Consider the following 23090-nt stretch of genomic DNA (forward strand, 5'->3'; position numbering starts at 1 on the left):
AAGAATGTTTTTTATAGTATTATTAATAAAAAATCTACATTTACCGCACCATTTGTGACGGAGATATACCACATGCTATCATTACAAGCGCGTGTACTGAACATAAACTATTTAACATAAAAAATCAGGAGTTTGCACCCTGAGTTGGTTCTAGGACTAGCAGGATAGTTTAGTTATCTAGCGTTACACTCACGGTTATCTAGAGACAATATTTCTAGTATTCGAGTAGAAAATATTGTGCATTAGAGCTGCCATGGACATAAGTCTGAGGAAGTCGCAGGCTCACGAGACGAACTTTTAAGAGACGAGATGCACAAAAATCGTAGGACTAAGCATAGGAATCTGACAAGGCAATATATAAATCATTGACATCACATAGCATACACTGTTATAAAAATGACCGTTAACGGTAATACCGGCGTTTTAGTGGCCGGTCGGCACGTGAAAAGAAACACCGTTTCACCGTTTTTATTCCAATTTAACACCAGAAATCCGTAAAACATCTTATAAAAACGGCGAAACAGTTTATTTTCACGGGGCGACCGGCCACTAGAATGCCGGTGGGACCGTTTTTTCGCCGTTTTTTTCTAACAGTGTAGGAACCTCTCAAGGCTATGTTTGCATCATAAACATCCATACTCTCATCATTATTATATCATTATTATTACACAAAAAAACAAAACACATCGCTCATAACGAACGCTACAGAACAGATGAAATGACCAACACATAAACAATACACAGAAAATACTCGTATTATCTTCAACGTATAATGCGTATCATAATAAATCGACACAAGTTGACAGTAATATTCTATTATAATAATATTTTTATTTATTTATATTTTATAATTACTGAACGAAGATAATATCAAAACTCTGAACTGTCGGATTACTGACCGTAGGATTTGGTAATGTCTACGCGCTGTAGGATTACACTAAGCAGGGTCCATTAATTTAATCCTACGCGCTGTAGGATTACACTAAGCAGGGTCCTTTAATTTAATCCTACGCGCTGTAGGATCACCAGCACGTAGGACTCAGGGATAAATTCAATCCTTCGAACATTGGGGCTCTCGATGTCAGCCTGACAGACATGAACATACTTACATTTGTTCATGATTTCTCAAAAAAAAAAAAAAAATTCTCGGAAAGTGAATTCAGAATGGAAAGTGAATTCGATGGATGAGTTTGTGAATAAGAGATGCAATAAAATAGAAGATAAAAAGCAACTGTCGTAAACTGCATATTGCCTGCTGAGTGAAAGATAATAAATTGACGTGTATCAGATCTGAAATAATATCTGTTCAGTTAATCAATGAAATATTCACATATGATGAGAAGAGTTAGGTAGATGAGCACCAACATCGTTTCAAAGGTATTAATTAAACTGAACATAAATGCAAAATAAGAAAGTGTTTGAAAAATTTATGGTGCGAAAAATTTATGGTGCGAAAAATTTATGGTGCGAAAAATTTATGGTGCGAAAAATTTATAGTGCGAAAAATTTATGGTGCGAAAAATTTATGGTGCGAAAAATTTATGGTGCGAAAAATTTATGGTGCGAAAAATTTATGGTGTGAAAAATTTATGATGCGAACTGCACCAGTTCTCATAGTTTTCTTGGTGAGTAACTACAAGGAACTCCTGGTAATCATTTTACTACCACAAACGTAAGAGAAATTCATTAAAATAAAATAAGGAACAATGAAGTAAGCTCCTGGTCAATTAAGTTAGTGAGAAGTTCATAGACGAATAATCTTTTAAGACAACACGACTCGGCCTTCACTGTTAGAAAAAACGGTGAAAAACGGTCCCACCGGCGTTCTAGTGGCCGGTGGCCCCGTGAAAATAAACTGTTTCACCGTTTTTATCAGATGTTTTACGGATTTTTAGTGTTAATTTAGAATAAAAACGGCGACGCGGTGTTTCTCTTCACGTGCCGACCGGCCACTGAAACGCCGGTAATACCGTTAACGGTCATTTTTCAACAGTGTTGTAAGGCATTAGGTTTGGTCCACGGCACTTACATCCCATAGGAACATTTAAAACATTCATTACATCAATACTCAGTGAAAAACTAGAAAATCCTTCATTAACAGCAAAAATGAAAGTGGGTTTGCCACAAAGCTCGATTCAAAGCGCGAGAAAGAAAAGGATATCTACAAGATATCCTTCCACACAATATCCTACTAAATTCATTAAGATATCCTTCCACTCAATATCCGTTACAAAATCCTACAGAAAATCCTTTTACTCAATATCCTTTATGAAATCCTACACAAAATATTTCCATTCAATATCTTATATAGAATCCTACGAGATATCCCTCCCTCTCAATATCCTTTATAAATCCTACGAGATATCCTTCCACTCAATATCCTTTATAAATCCTACGAGATATCATTTCACTCAATATCCTTTATAAATCCTACAGGATATCCTTCACTAGGTTCTCTAGGACATGTAACGAGAATCATCTGTCGCCATCCTTCTGCTGGTCGCCCATGTCGCCGGTCTTGTCCAGCCTGACGAGGTCTTTACTGGACGAAGGTTCCTCCTCCTCATCATCACCATCGTCATGACTGTCATCACCATCGTCATGACTGTCATCACCATCACCATGACTGTTGACGTAGTGCATCATCTCATTGTCTGACAGTGAGCCCGTGCGATGGTGACGTGCCGTTAGCAGCTCACGGTCAGCCTGTACCACGTATAAGTTATTGTGGTGTTAGTAGGTAGTGAGTACGAGTAGGGGTAATGACTTAGACCTGGGGCCGTATTAACAAAACTCCGTTAGTACGCAAAATCGACTTACGAGTGGCGTTGCTATGACAACGTAATACTAGCGGTGGTATTATAAAAACATTTGCGCGGGAAAAAAATTTAGGCTTTTAGCTAAGACTTGCGTACGAAAGTTTTGATAATGCCAAAATTAGGGTGTATTTACGTACCACAGAACTTTTTTGTCGTAAGTACAAAAAGTTACGAAGCTTTGGTAATCCGGCCCCTGGACAGTAATGACTTAGACCTGGACAGTAATGACTTAGACCTGGACAGTAATGACTTAGACCTGGACAGTAATGACTTAGACCTGGACAGTAATGACTTAGACCTGGACAGTAATGACTTAGACCTGGACAGTAATGACTTAGACCTGGACAGTAATGACTTAGACCTCGACAGTAATGATGTTGACAGTAATGACCTCGACCTTGACAGTAATGATGTTGACTTTGACAGTAATGACCGTGCCATACTAGTATACTAGTGTGATAAATCGTGATGAGTAATAAAGCTTTAAAAGACACCGAATGATGAACCTATTATCGTAACGAATTATGACTTTCTATTCGTGATGGATAGATAACCTACCGCTCAGTAACAATTATTACGGTTAATTATTAAACTTATCGAAAATGAGCACGTGATTAATGTTTACATTATCAATATCACGATATCAATATTGATGAAATCAATAATGGTAATGAAGGGCTAGAAATTATTGTATGAATGTACGGCAGAAACAAGAATAAATTAAAGTTATAAATAATAAACAATTATTAAAAAACACAGCGCGAGCCGGTGTAGTAAGAATGTACGGCAGAAACCGGCATGGTTTGACAGTAAAGAATAAGTTTAATTGTTAAAACTAACATAGTAATGGAGCTATTAAAGTAGAGTAAAAAATATGTTTCATTGGTAATACTTATAGGTATGGTAATGGAGCTAAAGTAAAGTAAACTAAAAAATAAGTTTAATTGTTAATACTAATATAGTAACGAAGCTAAAGTAAAGTGAAAAATACGTTTAATTGTTAATACTTATATAGTGATGGAGCTAAAGTAAAGTAAAAATATTTTTAATTGTAAATACTTATATGGTAATGAAGCTAAAGTAAAGTGAAAAATAAGTTTAATTGTTAATACTTATATGGTAATGAAGCTAAAGTAAACTAAAAATAAGTTCAATTGTTAATACTTGTAAGGTAATGAAGCTAAAGTAAACTAAAAAATAAGTTTAATTGTTAATACTAATATAGTAATGAAGCTAAAGTAAAGTAAAAAATAAGTTTAATGGTTAATACTAATATGGTAATGAAGCTAAAGTAAAGTAAAAAAAAGTTTAATTGTTAATACTAATATAGTAAATAGTACACACCTGGCGATAGTAGCGTGTGTTGGTGTTGGGCTCTGACGTGTAGCCGGAGTGTAGCGCGTCGTCGTCATCCTCCGTGGACGTGTCTGTAGCGAGGGAACAGGGGTGTAGCGAGGGAACAGGGGTGTAGCGAGGGAACAGGGGTGTAGCGAGGGAACAGGGGTGTAGCGAGGGAACAGGGGTGTAGCGAGGGAACAGGGATGTAACAGGGAACAGCGAAGTAGCGAGGCATGTAGCAAGAGAACCATATAAAGCTACCAAAGAAGCCGTTATAAGTCTCGTGACAGTTGACGAAATGAACGACTGATAACAACACGAACTAAAATATACAATTTTTCACTTTAGTTCTATTACTAATAGCGATGATTTATCCAAGATTATAGCAATAATTAATCAAGATTTTTAAACTACTGAATAAGCTACCATATACGGTGGTTCTGTTGGGAACGTCGTGGGAGTTAACGAAATAAAGTACCGTAAATAACACGAACTAAAACATATAATTTTGCACTCCAGTTCTATTACTAATAGCGATGATTTATCCAAGATTATAGCAATAATTTATCAAGATTTTTAAGCTACTTAATAAGCTACCATGTACGGTGGTTATGTTTGGAACGTCGTGGCAGTTAACGAGGTGGGAGAGGTCTGTATAGCCCGCAGCAGGAGGGCTGAGGCACGCTACTTAATCAGCTACTTAATAAGCTACTTAATAAGCTACTTAATAAGCTACCACTACTAAATAAGCTACTTAATAAGCTACTTAATAAGCTACCACTACTAAATAAGCTACTTAATAAGCTACCACTACTAAATAAACTACTTAATAAGCTACTTGATAAGCTACTTAATAAGCTACTTAATAAGCTACTTAATAAGCTACCATATACGATGGTTGTGTTGGGAGCGTCGTGGCAGTTAACGAGGTGGGCGAGGTCTGTATAGCCCGCAGCAGGGGGGCTGAGGCACGCTACTTAATAAGCTACTTAATAAGCTACCATATACGGTGGTTGTGTTGGGAGCGTCGTGGCAGTTAACGAGGTGGGCGAGGTCTGTATAGCCCGCAGCAGGGGGGCTGAGGCACGCTACTTAATAAGCTACTTAATAAGCTACCATATACGGTGGTTGTGTTGGGAGCGTCGTGGCAGTTAACGAGGTGGGCGAGGTCTGTATAGCCCCCAGCAGGGGGGCTGAGGCAGGCAGCAGCAGACAGGCTGTCGCTGCGGCGGCGGAGTCTGTAGATCTCCTCGACGCTGCGGCCACTCGCGCTCATGCCGCGGAAATACGAGGCGCCGTGCTGGTACCCGATCTCCTGGTGGGGGGGTATGGTGGTGAAATGGGGTGGTGAAATAGGGTGGTGAAATGGGGTGGTGAAATACGAGGCGCCGTGCTGGTACCCGATCTCCTGGTGGAATGGGGTGGTGAAATGGTGACAGCTGGTACCCGATCTCCTGGTGGTGGAATATGGTGCATGAAATAAGGTGGCGAAATATGGTGATGAAGTGGCCATGGCCACGTGTTGGTAGCAGGTCTCCTGGTGGTGGAATGAGGTGGTGAAAGGGGCGATGAAATGGCCCCATATTGGTAGCCGATCTCCTGGTAATGAAATAAGGTGATGAAATGGCCCTGTTCTGATAAAATGGCCTTGTGCTGACAATCGATTTTCTGAGGGTAATGTATCACAAATCGAGGGTTAAGCATCGAATCTTAGCCCCAAAACGATCCCAGGTACGTGTTACCTAGGGTATCTCAGTGATTTAAAGCTAATACCTACCTTATACTTACGCTCCCAAACCCGGAGCATTAGAAAGCTATAGAAGAAGACCTTAATTTCGTCGAAGAGGTTGAACTGCAGCGTCTGGATCTTGTCTATGGGCGGTGTTACCTGGGGCATCTCAGGGCCTTAAAGCTAATACCTACCTTATAATTACAAACCCAAACCCAAGCATTAGAAAGCAATAGAAGAAGACCTTAATTTCGTCGAAGAGGTTGAACTGCAGCGTCTGGATCTTGTCTATGGGAGGCCTGACCTTATAATAACAATCCAAAAACCCAAAGCATTAGAAAGCAATAGTAAAAGACCTTAATTTCGTCGAAGAGGTTGAACTGCAGCGTCTGGATCTTGTCTATGGGCGGCCTGACCTTATAATTACGCTAGGCGGTGTTACCTGGGGTATCTCAGGGCCTTAAAGCTAATACCTACCTTATAATAACAATCCAAACCCCTAAGCATTAGAAAGCACTAGAAAAAGACCTTAATTTCGTCGAAGAGGTTGAACTGCAGCGTCTGGATCTTGTCTATAGGAGGCCTGATGTACTCGCAGTAGTCGCTGCTTTTGAGCTCCTCCAGCTGACGGATGCAAGATACGTACGACAACCGCGACTGGATGTCGTACAGGTTTGGCACCTGCCCATAAACATGGCGGAATTAATAAACGTTTCGATAAATATATCAGAATATGAGAATAAATATAGCGGAAATAATCAACGTTTCGATAAAGATATCAGTATATGAGAACAAACATGGCTGAATCAATCAATGTTTCGATAAAGAAGTCAAAAAATGAGAACAGACATGGCGACCTCGATCAAAATTTCAAGAAAGATGTTAAAATGTTAAAATCATATGAGGTACAGGATTGGCACCTGCGCAAAAACATGGCCGAATTAATCAACGTTTCGATAAATATATCAAAATACGAGAACAAACATGGCCGCCTCGATCAAAATTTCAAGAAAGATGTTAAAACATGAGGTACGGGGTCGGCACCTGCGCAAAAACATGGCGAATTCAATCAACGTCTCCACCAATATAGTAAAAAAATATTATTAATTAATTAACATTAATTAAATATTAAACAAAACCTACAAAACGTGACGATGTTAGTCGTTACTGACCCTCAATCAAGAATTTTAACAATCCAGTCACTACTCCAGACTCGTACTAACTAACTAACTACAGGGTGATTCATGGAAAGTTCCTGTTTTGTATTCCGTGCCAAGCAGCCATATGTAAAAAAGGGCGGGGAGAGTATTTCATATGAAAGGCAAGGTCATGAAGTTTCGTGTTGTGCCTATATAGTCAGTTGCCACTATGCATTGGACAAGCGAGCAGCGTGCGTTTGCTGTCGAGAAGTACTTTTCTTTTGCGGTTCCATTATCGCCACTCAACGTGCATTCCTACTCGGTTCCGTATTCGTTATTCAGGTCCGGTTCTTGATAGGAAATCGATTGTTACGTGGATGAACACATTTATGGCAAGTTTTCTTAAATCAATTGTTTACAATGACTGTCCAAGGACCTTACCTCATTTGAAGAATAACATACGCTAAGCAATCGCCAACATAACCGTCAATATGCTTCAGCGAGTTGAACGGAACTTCAAAAATCGACCAACTGAATGCATTGAAAATGGGGCCGTCATATGTCGAAAGCTATCTTCAAAACTAAATTATACAAAAATTCAGGTACTGTCTTCTCCAATAAAATTTATAATGTAATGATATCTTTAACACATCTTTTTTATTGAGCTTTCAAGTCAGGAAGTTTCCGTGAATCACCCTGTATATGCCACAACAATGAGTTACTAACCCTTAGCTCGCTCCTGTAGAAGTACTTGAAGGGAAACGTCTTCCTAAGCAGGAGGTCAAAGCCAGACAACCAGTCTCCGTAGTTGGTGAAGTTAGACTCGTATAACCCTGTATATGCCACAACAATCAGTTACTGACCCTCAGCTCGCTCCTGTAGAAGTACTTGAAGGGAAACGTCTTCCTAAGCAGGAGGTCAAAGCCAGACAACCAGTCTCCGTAGTTGGTGAAGTTAGACTCGTATAACCCTGTATATGCCACAACAATCAGTTACTGACCCTCAGCTCGCTCCTGTAGAAGTACTTGAAGGGAAACGTCTTCCTAAGCAGGAGGTCAAAGCCAGACAACCAGTCTCCGTAGTTGGTGAAGTTAGACTCGTAGNTCACAGTCCACCATCTGTCTCTTATACACATCTAGATGTGTATAAGAGACAGGATATAAGATATGATAACTTTTTGTTGAGAGAATATGACAAGATAATATGATGAGATATGATAAGTGAATATGATGTGATATTTGAATATGATGAGATATGATAAATGAATATGATAAGATATAAGATATGATAACTTTTTGATGAGAGAATATGACAAGATAATATGATGAGATATGATGAGTGAATATGATGTGATATGATAAGTGAATATGATAAGATATAAGATATGAAAAGTGAATGAGATGAGATATGGTATAGGAAAAGTCAATATGATATGAAACTCGAAGCAGCACACCAAATCATGAGAGAAACATGCCAGGCATGGTTCACAAACATGCAGGGTAACAATAAATTTCCACCAGGCCCATGACGTTGAAATAACGTTGGTTGAACGTTTTTTCAACAAAATTAACTCGTAATCAGCATTGTTTCAACGTCATTTGCCAGAATGAAAGCAGCCATAACACACAAACATGTCGGTCAACAATAGCAAGTATCACATAATACGAACGACAAAAGCTCAACGCCATTAAGACTATTCGTCATATCTGATGAGAATAAAAAAGTGCGAGGGTAGAAAGCCGTACAGGTCAGCGAGATTCTAAAGCTAAAAGTAGATTTAGTTTACTTGCACAAAACATTACACAAAAGTCAAAATTACCGATCGTGTTTTGAGGGATAGGCTATAGACAGCAGAAAATTCTGCCATCGCACACCAAAACAACTTTATGCTGCGAATTCTCAATAAAAAAACAAATGTCTTAAAATTTGAGCACACAAAAACCACGTAATGCTGCGAATTCACAATAAAAAACCCAAATGTCTTAAAATTTAAGCACACAAAAACCACTTTATGCCGCGAATTCTCAATATAAAAACCCAAATGTCTTAAAATTTAAGCACAACAGCACGCTTAGGGGGTTACAGCACTATCAGCACCCGCGAGCACTTAAAACACCAGCAACACTATAATGCAGCTCTGATCTGGTACACACTCGGTTCCGAAACTGCCATGAAATGTCTACAAACAATCCTAAATATCCTAAGGCTGGTCACCAGCAGTCAGCAACCTTACCACAAGAGATAGCTCCTACCAGACCACCAGGACTTGGCTAGTTCATAGTTACTCCGAAACGCACTAATTACCAAAAATTTCTGTCTACCGCTCGTTCCTGCATTTTTTTTTCTACTGAGCAAGATTTATGAACCGTCTCTCTGTCGCGCCGACTTGGGCCGGTTCGGGACCCTTCTGTTATAGGCACCGGTTCTGCCAGCCGGCTACTATACGGTCCCCGGTTCTGCCGTCCGGCTACTATACGGTCCCCGGTTCTGCCACCAGGCTACTATACGGTCCCCGGTTCTGCCACCAGGCTACTATACGGTCCCCGGTCCTGCCAGCCGGCTACTATACGGTCCCCGGTACTGTCAGCCGGCTACTATACGGTCACCACAGCCGGCTACTATACGGTCCCCGGTTCTGCCAGCCGGCTACTATACGGTCCCCGGTACTGTCAGCCGGCTACTATACGGTCCCTAGTCCTGCCACCAGGCTACTATACGGTCACCGGTTCTGCCACCAGGCTACTATACGGTCCCCGGTCCTGCCAGCCGGCTACTATACGGTCCCCGGTTCTGCCAGCCGGCTACTATACGGTCCCCGGTACTGTCAGCCGGCTACTATACGGTCCCTAGTCCTGCCAGCCGGCTACTATACGGTCCCCGGTTCTGCCAGCCGGCTACTATACGGTCCCCGGTTCTGCCAGCCGGCTACTATATACGGTCCCCGGTTCTGCCACCCGGCTACTAAACGGTCCCCGGTTCTGCCAGCCGGCTACAGTACGGTCCCCGGTTCTGCCAGCCGGCTACTAAACGGTCCCTTATTCACACCCTCGTTCATACGATTGCTACTGAAGACGCTATAGGTCCATTGACACTAAACAGAACTTTATTTCTTCATTGTCGGGTGTTTGAATCTGTCCAGAGTTCGTCCCATCCAATTGACCCAGCCCCTTATCCCTTCCCTTTCTCTTCCCTCTTCCTGATATCGTTGTCCGCTCGTTCATCAGTTTCAAAAACCCCTCTGGATTGCTAGGGCTAACCATCTATCAGCACCTAGAGACTTTTCCTATTTATCAATTAGCCCAAAGAAACTGAACGAATCGACTTCTTTCTGGTCGTACAATCGCATTTAGGAACGTGTATAATGCTAGGCCCGGTTACTGATCGGAGAGTAAATTGCGATTTAAACAAGTAGCAAAATATAAAGTAATAATAGTAGCAAGAACCATTAACATTGGCATTTAAAGCTACAATATAAAGAGACTTCAGAAAGGAGCTCAAAGAGCTAAAACATATGACAGTAGCAATACCTTCTAGTGCGCCGACAGGAGCAGCAAGCAATCGAAAGTGGACGTACGGAAGCGGGCATACAGGACACGCGAAGCACCACGAAAACAGTCATTACACAGCGAAACAAGAAGTTGTCGCACAGCGGAAACAAGTCGTTGCACAGCGAAAACAAGAAGTTGTCGCACAGCGAAAACAAGTCGTTGAACAGCGAAAACAAGAAGTTGTCGCACAGCGAAAACAAGTCGTTGCACAGCGAAAACAAGTCGTTGCACAGCAAAAACAAGTCGTTGCACAGCGAAAACAAGTCGTTGCACAGCAAAAACAAGTCGTTGCACAGCGAAAACAAGTCGTTGCACAGCAAAAACAAGTCGTTGCACAGCGAAAACAAGTCGTTGCACAGCAAAAACAAGTCGTTGCACAGCGAAAACAAGAAGTTGCACAGCGAAAACAAGTCGTTGCACAGCGAAAACAATAAGTAATTTCACAGCCAAAAAAATGGCGAGAAGCACCTGACACCGAGAGCCTCTCCTTTATGAGACGATCGAGTCACTCGCAACCAGCAAATGAAAGAGAATGAAAGCAAACGAGATAAATGGAAGAAAATGAAATAAAGTGGAATAAAGTAATGTATAAATCATTCGCTCTAATAACCAGACATAATAAAGAACGCCACATTTATGCGAAATTGCATTAACACACAAACCGTGCTACGAGACCTTACATATAACTGGTAAAACTGGAATAATTAGGATAGAAAAAAAGTAACAAACAAAAAGGACTACCGGACAAACGAAGAGGACTTAAATGAGCAAACTCGTTTTAACCATAAAACATGTGACAGAATGCAAGAAATACTATTATTCTAACACATACGAAGTGGATAGGTCATGCAGGGCAGGTTTTAGAATTTGAAGACTCAGAAATTTGGTAAAAATTAAAATTATAAAAAAATTACTCGCCAGTGGGTCGAGTGACAATTTTTTTTGTTATTCTTGAAATAATCATGACCTAAGATTGATATTACCTCCATTTTTAGGTTAGAAAACGTTTTTAGCTTCCTCAGCAATAGCATTTTTTCGGCACGTTTTGGCACCGCGAACCACTCTCACCCCAACAAAATTCGGGTACCACCAATAGGCTCTTGCCCTAGAGTCACTACACTGGGTTTAAAGTAAATCTGGGTCAGCTTGGCTAACCAATCGAAATCAGATGCAGGTCATAATTTTCGTTCTGACTTCATATTGAACACTAGGTACACTGTTAGAAAAATTCCCGTTAACGGTATTACCGGCGTTTCAGTGGCCGGTCGGCACGTGAAAAGTAACACCGTGTCGCCGTTTTTATTCTAATTTAACACTAGAAATCCGTAAAACATCTGATAAAAACGGCGAAACAGTTTATTTTCACGGGGCGACCGGCCACTAAAATGCCAGTGGGACCGTTTTTTCTAACAGTATATTGAACACTTTCAAATAGTGTTCGGAAGGTCTGTGCTGTTCTGCTTCATCACGTATTATGACACGACATCTGTATATATTAGTCGACTGTGAGTATGATAGGGTTGGCTGAGCCAGTCATACCGAGCTTGCAAGCTGCCCAGAGGCTGCCTTGCATATCCCGAACGGAAGCGGACTTGGAGCAGCTGATGTACGTGCGCCCCGAGTCCTAAGCGGCTGAAAATGCCGAGTCAGGCCCGCATCTAAATTTTGTTACGGATGGTCTAGTTTATGCATCACAAACCACTATCAGGTCTAGATGTCGCACCGCGAACCAGTACCCGGTCTACTTTCTGCACGTGAACCACTACCAGGTCATTTTCTGAATCGCGAATTACTATATATCGGGTCCAGTTTTTGCACCGCGAACCAATAACATGGCATTTTCGGTACCGCGAATTACTATCGGGTCTAGCTATCGCACCGCGAATCGCTGTCAGGTCTATATATATAGTAGTCGCACCTCGAACCATTATCCGGTCTAGTTGTCGAACCGAATAGCACCACCAGTCCAGAGGTCAAATTAAAGCCATCCAAGGATATACATTACGTCGACTAAAAGTATCAAACAAACACACGCGAAAGCACACACAAACGCTATGATTATTAGTCGACACCAGCAGGATTAGCTGCCACGCTCTTACGATGATGAGATATAATGATGATGATGATGATGCAAATGATGCTGATGATGCAAATGATAATGAAGGCCGACATAGCCGTGAACTTACGCAAATGAAGAAATCCTTCGGAGTAGAGAGGCCGGTGCAGTAGATCCCACATACCTTTTCCGTAACGGGAGTCCACAGGGTAAACACATAGGGTAAACATAAGTTCTTGGAGCCGGGCCATGTCTACGTTTTGGCTACGAATATAATTGAAGATGGTGAATGTAACTATGGTTAAGAGACGATAAGGAAGTACCTGGGAGGGTTAACCATTCGTCTACTGACGTTAACACTAAATACTAGGCCCTTAGCTTCGAATATCATCAACAAGTAACTACAGTTAAGAGACGATGAAGAGGTATGTAACTATGGTCAAGAGACGATGAGGAGGTACCTGAGAGAGGTAACCATTCGTCTACTAACGTTAATTACCATTATATACTAGGCTCTTAACTTCGAATATCATCAACGGTAGTTAAGTAACTACAATTAAGAGACGATGAGGAGGTATGTAACTAAGGTCAAGAGACGATGAAGAGGTATGTAACTATGGTCAAGAGACGATGAAGAGGTATGTAACTATGGTTATGAGACGATGAAGAGGTATGTAACTATGGTCAAGAGACGATGAAGAGGTATGTAACTATGGTTATGAGACGATGAAGAGGTATGTAACTATGGTTATGAGACGATGATGAGGTATGTAACTGAGACGATGAGGAGGTATGTCACTAATGTTAAGAGACGATGATGATGAGGTATGTACCTGGCAAGTTGTTGACGTAGCCCCCGTCAAGCAGGAGATGTCCGTCGACAGGATCACAGAGGGGCGGCATGTAGCCCGACAGTGACATGGACGCTCGTACGTAGCGCCAGGTGCTGCCTGGACACCATGCAAACCTCGTTAAAATTACCGCTGCTTCGTTTTTATCATTTTTTGGATTATGTACATTTTTTTGGTCCCGTTTTGAGAAATTATCTCTTGTTTCAGGTCATTTTAATTTACTCCCGCTGTGCGAGACTATTTATTGTTCCATGTATTCGGTTTACTCCCGGTTTATGAGGGTATCTATCGTTTCATATACATTCAGTTTACTCTCGCTTTGTGAGACCTCTTATTTCATGTGCATTTAGTTTACACCCGTTTTGTGAGACATAAGCAGTGTCTTCCGTCTTATATTTGATCCTGATCAAATCACGCGCTCGCGTTTTCGGCAAATCTTTACCGCAAAATTCAGGACGGTTTTTCATAACTTCTTCATCGCACTGCAAGGCTCAGTCTTTATATCTTCATCAATCGGGAGGTTGAGCAGAAATCGTTTTGTTGAGAATTAAAGCTTTATGTTGAACAGAAATATCAAACTCCGTCGAAACAACTACACACGAATGAAAGAACTACACACTCCGTTTCTAAATCAAAACTTGAGTACGACTCGGGAATGAAACTAAAGGTCGACTTGTAATTTCTTTGAAGCTATCTGCTTCCCTGAATCCGATCAATTTTCACCAATATTTATATCGTGTTTGCGGATTGCGGCCTAAATTAAAGCGAATTTCTGTCTTAAAAAAACTTAGATACGCGGCGACATCTCGCGGTTTGCAGCTCGGCAATAGCTGATGGGGACATTGTCAAGGAAACCTATAAGCGAATAATGATAGTTAAGATGATGGATGATATAAATGAATGCGACACAACCATACACGTCTGAATGATAGGTTAGGGTAGGTCATGCCCATGGGAGAAGTCTTGCTTTTTGGCGTGCCCGTTGTTCGGAGTAACTACACTGGGAAGAATGAACAAATTACATTGCCCAAATAGTGACCCACTATCTTATCCACGACTACCTGGGGACATACTTTCAAAAAAAGTTAAGAGATTGTAAGTTCATCAGCCAATCATTGGCGGCCTTTCAAGCAAAATCCACCAATCATAGACAAGAAAATAGAGCGTAAGTACTTACGTTCGCTTAGCTAGTTTTGAAAGTATGGCCCAAGGGTCGTGACTTATCCACTATCTTATCTGGTTGACGATGACCCACTCAAAGGTAAAAATGTGCATCGCAATTTGGACAACGTGTCACTAATTTATCTGAGAGTAGGGCTGAAGCGAAGCGGCAGTGGCGACGAAATGTTTAATTGGTTAGTCATACGGGAGATTCCTATAATAAAGCGGAAAAATGATTTATGGATTAAAATTTAGCTTTGACACACAGTCTAGCAACGGGACTCTTTTAGTCTAACTCACACTTTGGATTGAGTGTCATTGTTTAAATAATATAAAGGTTTAAACACAAATATAAGCTTAGTGTCCCCTACACAACATAATAATAAATTGCAGCGTTGTTAACGTTAATAAGAAGCAGTGAACCTCAAATTCTCAGCAAAGAGGTTACACGGCTAAAAATAATTTTCGATTGTACCTAAGCAGCGACTTGCAATAAACAATTTTAACGACGTCAATGAACTTATTCTACTACAACAAAGTGAATCAAACGGGGTTCAAAATAATAAATTGATCTATTTAGAGCAACCTCTACTGAGGTATGAATAGGCCGTGTATGTGATGTTTATGTGAGAACTTTGTCAAGTCAAAAACATAACGAACAGAAACTAATTATGACAGTTAGTTCTAAAAACAAGAATCAATTATGGCGGATTGTTCTAAAAACATAAACCAAAACCGAAAGTTTGTCTTCATCGTGAGCATATTTAACTCATGGGGTAGGTGGTAGAGCAGTGGATTGCAGAGAAAAAGATGGTAGAGAAGTAGACGGTAGAGAAGTATAGATTGTAGAGAAGTAGATGGTAGCTTAAAGAATATGGTAGAGAAGTAGACGGTAGAGAAGTAGATGGTAAAAATTAGATTGTAGAGAAGTAGGTGGTAGAGAAGTAGGTGGTAAAGACGTAGGAGGTAAAGAAGTAGATGGTAGAGAAGTAGGTGGTAAAGACGTAGGAGGTAAAGAAGTAGATGGTAGCTAAGGAACAAGCACTGAAAAAACATAAGACTTCCCGGACACGCAAACAGATTCCCTGAATATTGTAAGCAAACTACAAGAAGTAGTTTCCATTCTAAATCCAACAACATGAAATATCTTGGCAAGACAAGCCCGGGGTCAATATTGTTATTAGAGTTGAAGCACGGGAATATACATGAAGATTCCTGTGTAATATTACGTATTGAGGGAGTGGTCGTTAGGACAGTGCCACTGAGCGAAGTGGCATTATAGTCAGAGTGCCATGTCGTTATAGTGCCATATTAGTTTCCGCCACAGTGCCTAGCAAACTGACGCATAAATGCGTCCATATAGGTATTGTGTTGCGCAGTAAAAAGAAAGTCAATTACTGTGAAATTAGAGATCAGGGCCTATACTTTCAAAAAAAGTTAATAGATCGTAAGTTCATCAGCCAATCATTGACGGCCTTTCAAGCAAAATTCACCAATCATAGACAAGAAAATAGAGCGTAAGTACTTACGTTCACTTAGCGAGTTTTGAAAGTATAGGCCCTGAAGTTTCGATATACTCTATGTGATATGTGCTGTGCGAGGTAATGTTTTCTTAGTGGTTCGAAATAAAAGCAAATGACGATAAAAAATATGTTGGGTGTGCGTAAAGAAATAAAGTGAAGCCAAGAGTGTACTTCCGAAGCTGAAACTCGACCGGAACGGATATGGAAATTGAAACAAAAGCTGGATCGGAAGAAGAGAAATAACGAAGTATGCAGTTCTGTCGGTCGGGTTCAAGTTAAAAGAAATGAAATTTTTTTATATTCTTTGATTTTCTTGGAGATTTCAATTCGAACCGAAACTTTTGACGGGGAACAATCATTATTATCTAATAAAAAAGTATAAGTTTACGACCTTGTGATGAGAAAACAGAAACAGTAGAAATGCAAGCAGTCCCGACAACGATAGAGGACGAAACACCCCATGACCAACACGCCGGCGCACTAGAAGGAAGCCACCCACATTATTTTCATAATTCTGACTTCAGACATAATTTTTAATTTAATTCTGACATAATTTTTCAGAAATTTTAACATTCTGTCTAATTTAATTCAAACATTCTGTCTAATTTAATTTTGACATTCTGTCTAATTCAATTTTGACATTCTGTCTAATTCAATTTTGACATTCTGTCTAATTTAATTTTGACATTCTGTCTAATTTATTTTTGACATTCTGTCTAATTCTGACATTCTGTCTAATTTAATTTTGACATTCTGTCTAATTTAATTATGACATTCTGTCTAATTTGATTCTGACATTCTGTATAATTTAGTTCTGACATTCTGTCTAATTTGATTCAAACATTCTGTCTAATTTCATTCTGACATTCTGTCTAATTTAATTCTGACATTCTTATTTCATTCTGACATTCTAATTTAATTCTGAACTTCTGTCTAATTTAATTCTGACATTTCGTCTAATTTAATTCTGACATTCTGTCTAATTTAATTCTGACATTCTGTATAATTTATTTCTGACATTCTGTCTAATTTAATTATGACATTCTGTCTAATATAATTATGACATTCTGTCTAATATAAATATGACATTCTGTCTAATTTCTTTCTGACATTCTGTCTAATTTCATTCTGACATTCTGTCTAATTTAATTCTGACAGATAATAGAATGTCATTAAGAAAGACTGTCATAATGACAGAATGTCTAGGATACATTCGGTCTTAACATAACGGTTAACCTGGCGGTTATAATAGAAATAGTAGCTAAAGAGCATTAACCAAACCCCAAGGTTTGAATGACTAAGTGTACAATGAGGCTATGTTCAATAAATAAATTCTCCGAGTTTTAAATTGATTTACACAAGAATAGACTACCATATGAAGTAATGTTTAAAAGCTCAGAGAAATTGATCAGCGATCTATTTCGATCCAAAAGTTCAGTGAAAAATGGATCAGAGACACCGCGGGGGGTTAGAATTACAGTGTCGGGGGTTACCACGCTTGAGTCTACATGTAGTTGCGAGTAAATGATTATATAGTTTTAAAAAAATATCCCATTTGAATTCATAGCGTGGTCATAGACAGAGGAGACACAGAATTAAAAAATGTGTGGTTTTACCCATCACCGTAAACAACAATCCGTCATTTTTTCAACCTGATTTGAAGGCAATTCAAGGAACATCTGTGCACTATGTACAAATGCGGTCACTATGTACACTACGTAACTTGACGGCGAATTATGAGTAAAAACATTGAATTTTTCGATGGTAATGCAGGGTCGAAGCAAGCTTGTTAGTAAAGGTCCCTCGGGACCAGACCTGATCCCCTCTAACATCAATGCAAGCCAGTGTTGAAAATCTCTATTAAATTCTCCTAAGAACATGATGAATGCATTAATTGAAGGACTGAATCCAACACTTTAGACTGAATCTTTAATCATAATTGCTTATCGTGTAGTAACCAATAATTCCAAAGAAGTCTGTAGTAAAATGGGGGACTTGGGCCGAAATTAGGTTACTCCAAGTGTCCCCAGTACCCCCAATTGCCTCAAGGGTCCTCCAGATCTCATAAGGACCTCATTAGCATTCCAAAGCCTTCCATATATCCTAAGGACCCCAAGGAAGCCCAAGTCTGTTCCAGTGGCCCAATTCACCCTTTAGTGGCCCAAGTCCCCCCCAGGTGACCTAAGTCCCCCCAGGTGACCCAAGTCCCCCCAGGTGACCTAAGTCCCCCCCAGGTGACCTAAGTCCCCCAGATGACCCAAGTCTCCCCAGGTGACCCAAGTCCCCCCATAAGCCCTAAGTCCCCCCATAAGCCCTAAGTCCCCCCATAAGCCCCAAGTCCCCCCATAAGCCCTAAGTCCCCCCATGTCAAGGCACCACGTCTCACCATGAGTATGGATGCGGGCGGCGCTGTCTGTGATGTCTGTGGTGAGTGTGAAGTAAGGCAGCCAAAGGTCCTCTATGTTAGTGTCATTTAAGTCCCCCCAGGTGACCCAAGTCCCCCCTAGTGGCCCAAGTCCCCCACATAAGCCCTAAGTCCCCCCATATCAAGGCACCACGTCTCACCATGAGTGTGGATGCGGGCGGCGCTGTCTGTGATGTCTGTGGTGAGGGTGAAGTAAGGCAGCCAGAGGTCCTCTATGTTGGTGTCGCCCAGCACCTCCCTGATAAGTTGGTTGAAGCCCAGACCCGAGAACATCGACACTATAGGGTACGTCAGCTCCAGCGCCAGACGCCACTTGCTCGTCATTTTCTGCACCATGGAGCAAGCAGAGAGTTATTTTCTGCACCATGGAAGCTGGACATGAGCATGAGGACAGCTTCATATCATAAATAGTTACGAGTTTGTACCTCCGTTAGCCAATCACTGAGGACTTTTCCAGCTACAACCATCAATTACGAACGAGAAATTGGTCATGTACTTAGGCAGCTACATGTACTTTTTGATAGTACGGTTTCAGATGTTTAGGTTTCACAACTGCTGGTAATGAGAAAAGTTATTTATGATTTCTGGCTCTATTTCATCATGAATATGGAGCACCATACAACTCACCATACACCAGGCAGTAGAGGCACCATACTTCATGCACCATACAACTCACCATACTCCAGGCAGTAGAGGCACCATACTTCATGCACCATACAACTCACCATACGCCAGGCAGTAGAGGCACCATACTTCATGCACCATACAACTCACCATACTCCAGGCAGTAGAGGCACCATACTCCAGGCACCATACAACTCACCATACTCCAGGCACCATATAACTCACCATACTCCAGGCACCACACAACTCACCATACTCCAGGCACGGGCCTTCTGCGTGACGCGGGCCAGGTCCTTCTCTAGGCAGTACAGTGCCCCGAACAAGGCCCCGATGCTCACCCCCGCCACCATGTCTATAGGCACCCCGGCCTCCTGCGCACACCCATACAAATTACTGCATCAAAATGTCTCAAACTGTGATGACTCATTATATTTACAAATTAGTGCATTAAGTAATTAATGATTAATCATTATATTACCAGAGCATATATAAGTCACCAACTTATTGCACGTCTTATTCACGGCACGAGCAAGGGGAGGTAGATGTAGCAATGATACTGAAGTGGGTCAGGATGACCCATACAAGGGTGAAATTACATCGATATATGGACACAGTCTCCTTGATTTTTATGAGTGTATTGTAAGTTGAATGACTCAATCGTGTGATGGCGAGTGTTGAAATAATTGAAAAATTTTGATGAAACTCCCGAGATTTGGGGATTTTATTTGGAGCATAAAAAAATAAATCAAATTTCGGTAAAATAATTATGAAAAAAAAAGATAATTTTGAATAAATTTGAGAATTTTGAAAAGTTACGAGATTTTTGATACGAGAAACTTTAAAAAGGTGAAGAAAATTAAGATTATTTTAAAATTAATAAGAAAATTAATTTTTTTTATAAAAGAAGAGACGTGGGCACTCACGGTGAGGGCCTTCATCATGCCGATGTGGGCGGCCCCACGGGCGCCCCCGCCCCCCAGCACGAGCCCCACGCTGGTCCCCGTGATGGCCCGCGCCAGGCGGGAGAAGTCGCTGTGTACGCTCACGGGGGTACTTAGTACCTTGCTGTTGTAGTACTCAAGCTGCACGGTCATTACCAATATAACCATACGCTCACGGGGGTACTTAGTACCTTGTTGTTGTAGTACTCCAGCTGCACCGTCATTACCACCAATTAATTAAGGGGAATAATATGAATTGAGTAGCATGAATTACTTACCAAATTACCTAGCTTTAATCACTCCAGCTGCACGGTCATTACAGTCTTACTTAATAACTGCCGTGATAATTGTAGGGAAGGTGATTAAAAGTTGAATTAGTCAAGGTGCTCGTTAATTACCACAAATCTATTACTAATCACTGAATTGTATGGAAGGTAATAACAATTAAAATTACTTCTATTGCAACTGTTATTAATATAATAATGAAAGATAAAATACCAGCATGAAGCTCATTATTTTACAGGACAATTTCACTATTTTACGTTCATATGCAAAACAATATTATTGAATATCACAATAATAGTGCTATTCACGACACAATCACTATTATATCTTACAATAACAATGATATTCGCGATAATATCACTATTATATAGGTATCACAATAACAGTGATATTCAAGACAATATTATATCTATTGATAAATAAAATAGCGATTAAATATATTACATAAATATTGAATCACTATGACTATTGATTTATAATATAGTGAAATGATATATTATTTGTATATTGTATCACTATGACATCTCACAATTTTCGATATAAATAATATAGTGATACGATATATTACCTATATATTGTATCACTATGACATCTCACAATAACGGTGATATTCAAGACAATATTAAATCTATTGATATATAATATAGTGATATATATAAATATTGTATCACAATCATATCTCACAATTTTTGAGTGTGAGTTGCGCGCATGGAACATCCTGTGGATAAGTGGTATTCAAGACAATATTATATCTATTGATATATAATATAGTGATATGATATATAAATATTGTATCACAATCATATCTCACAATTTTAGAGTGAGAGTTGCGACACTCCAATATTATATCTATTGATATATAATATAGTAATATTATATGTAAATATTGTATCACTATGACATCTCACAATTTTAGAGTGTGAGTTGCGCGCATGGAACATCCTGTGGTTAGTGATATTTAAGACAATATTATATCTATTGATATATAATATTGTGATAAAATATATAATATGTATATTGTATCACAATCATATCTCACAATTTTGGAGTGTGAGTTGCGCGCATGGAACATCCTGTGGTGAATGTATTCAAGACAATATTATACCTATTGCTATATAATATAGTGATATGATATATAAATATTGTATCACAATCATATCTCACAATTTTAGAGTGTGAGTTGCGGGCATGGAACATCCTGTGGGGCGCAGCGATGTGGTAGTGCGCATGGCAGTAGGAGCGCGCGTTGAGCCAGCGTACAGTTCCTGTAGGAGGCGCACCATCCTGACGGTGTAGGAGCACCAGCACCTTCTGTGTGCGACGTGCCACCTGCTCCACGTGCAGCTCCAGCTGAGACACGTGGAGGGGGAGAATGGGGTTAGTGCCTGTGCTACCTGCTCCACGTGCAGCTCCAGCTGAGACACGTGGAGGGGGAGAATGGGGTTAGTGCCTGTGCTACCTGCTCCACGTGCAGCTCCAGCTGAGATACGTNCACTATACCTTGCCCATGTTGGGGCTGTTACAGGCACTATACCTTGCCCATGTTGGGGCTGTTACAGGCACTATACCTTGCCCATGTTGGGGCTGTTACAGGCACTATACCTTGCCCATGTTGGGGCTGTTACAGGCACTATACCTTGCCCATGTTGGGGCTGTTACAGGCACTATACCTTGCCCATGTTGGGGCTGTTACAGGCACTATACCTTGCCCATGTTGGGGCTGTTACAGGCACTATACCTTGCCCATGTTGGGGCTGTTACAGGCACTATACCTTGCCCATGTTGGGGCTGTTACAGGCACTATACCTTGCCCATGTTGGGGCTGTTACAGGCACTATACCTTGCCCATGTTGGGGCTGTTACAGGCACTATACCTTGCCCATGTTGGGGCTGTTACAGGCACTATACCTTGCCCATGTTGGGGCTGTTACAGGCACTATACCTTGCCCATGTTGGGGCTGTTACAGGCACTATACCTTGCCCATGTTGGGGCTGTTACAGGCACTATACCTTGCCCATGTTGGGGCTGTTACAGGCACTATACCTTGCCCATGTTGGGGCTGTTACAGGCACTATACCTTGCCCATGTTGGGGCTGTTACAGGCACTATACCTTGCCCATGTTGGGGCTGTTACAGGCACTATACCTTGCCCATGTTGGGGCTGTTACAGGCACTATACCTTGCCCATGTTGGGGCTGTTACAGGCACTATACCTTGCCCATGTTGGGGCTGTTACAGGCACTATACCTTGCCCATGTTGGGGCTGTTACAGGCCAGCCCCACGGTGAGGATGACGTCGGCCTGACGTATGCAGCGCTGCGTCCACACCGTCAGGCCCGCGTCGCACTGATACAGCGTCGTGCTGTGCTGGTCCTCAACCTGACATATACATTTATTGCCATAGAATAATAATAATAAGATATAATAACAATTGTTAGCATACGATGATGATATTGTTCAGGATATAATAACAATTGTTAGCATACGATAATGATATTGTTCAGGATATAATAACAAGTGTTAGCATATGATAATGATATTGTTCAGGATATAATAACAATTGTTAGCATATGATAATGATATTGTTCAGGATATAATAACAATTGTTAGCATATGATAATGATATTGTCACTGGTACAGCGTCGTGCTG

At 40.7% G+C, this 23090-nt stretch overlaps 1 protein-coding gene and 1 long non-coding RNA gene across 2 annotated transcripts in view; both read right to left on the minus strand.

Annotated features, from left to right (window-relative positions):
- Positions 1-1939: 1939 nt before the first annotated feature.
- The window catches only part of LOC108678261 (neuropathy target esterase sws), a 42992-nt gene continuing 21841 nt past the window's right edge, over positions 1940-23090 (minus strand). The window contains 12 exon segments of the mRNA XM_047881720.1: positions 1940-2706; positions 4164-4246; positions 5274-5472; positions 6415-6567; positions 7889-8016; positions 12760-12813; positions 13463-13579; positions 18730-18916; positions 19465-19584; positions 20137-20295; positions 21604-21789; positions 22688-22819. Coding sequence (XP_047737676.1) covers positions 2476-2706; positions 4164-4246; positions 5274-5472; positions 6415-6567; positions 7889-8016; positions 12760-12813; positions 13463-13579; positions 18730-18916; positions 19465-19584; positions 20137-20295; positions 21604-21789; positions 22688-22819 — 1749 coding nt within the window. The 3' untranslated portion in view covers positions 1940-2475.
- LOC125178298 lies at positions 5534-6398 on the minus strand. Its single transcript, XR_007156853.1, has 3 exons — positions 6329-6398; positions 5986-6045; positions 5534-5565 (listed from the first exon to the last, which is right to left on the minus strand). It is a non-coding gene; the product is annotated as an uncharacterized LOC125178298 (long non-coding RNA).

The sequence above is a fragment of the Hyalella azteca genome, unplaced genomic scaffold (assembly GCF_000764305.2).
Source record: "Hyalella azteca isolate HAZT.00-mixed unplaced genomic scaffold, Hazt_2.0.2 contig8712, whole genome shotgun sequence".
In the NCBI taxonomy this organism is placed as follows: Eukaryota; Metazoa; Arthropoda; class Malacostraca; order Amphipoda; family Hyalellidae; genus Hyalella; species Hyalella azteca.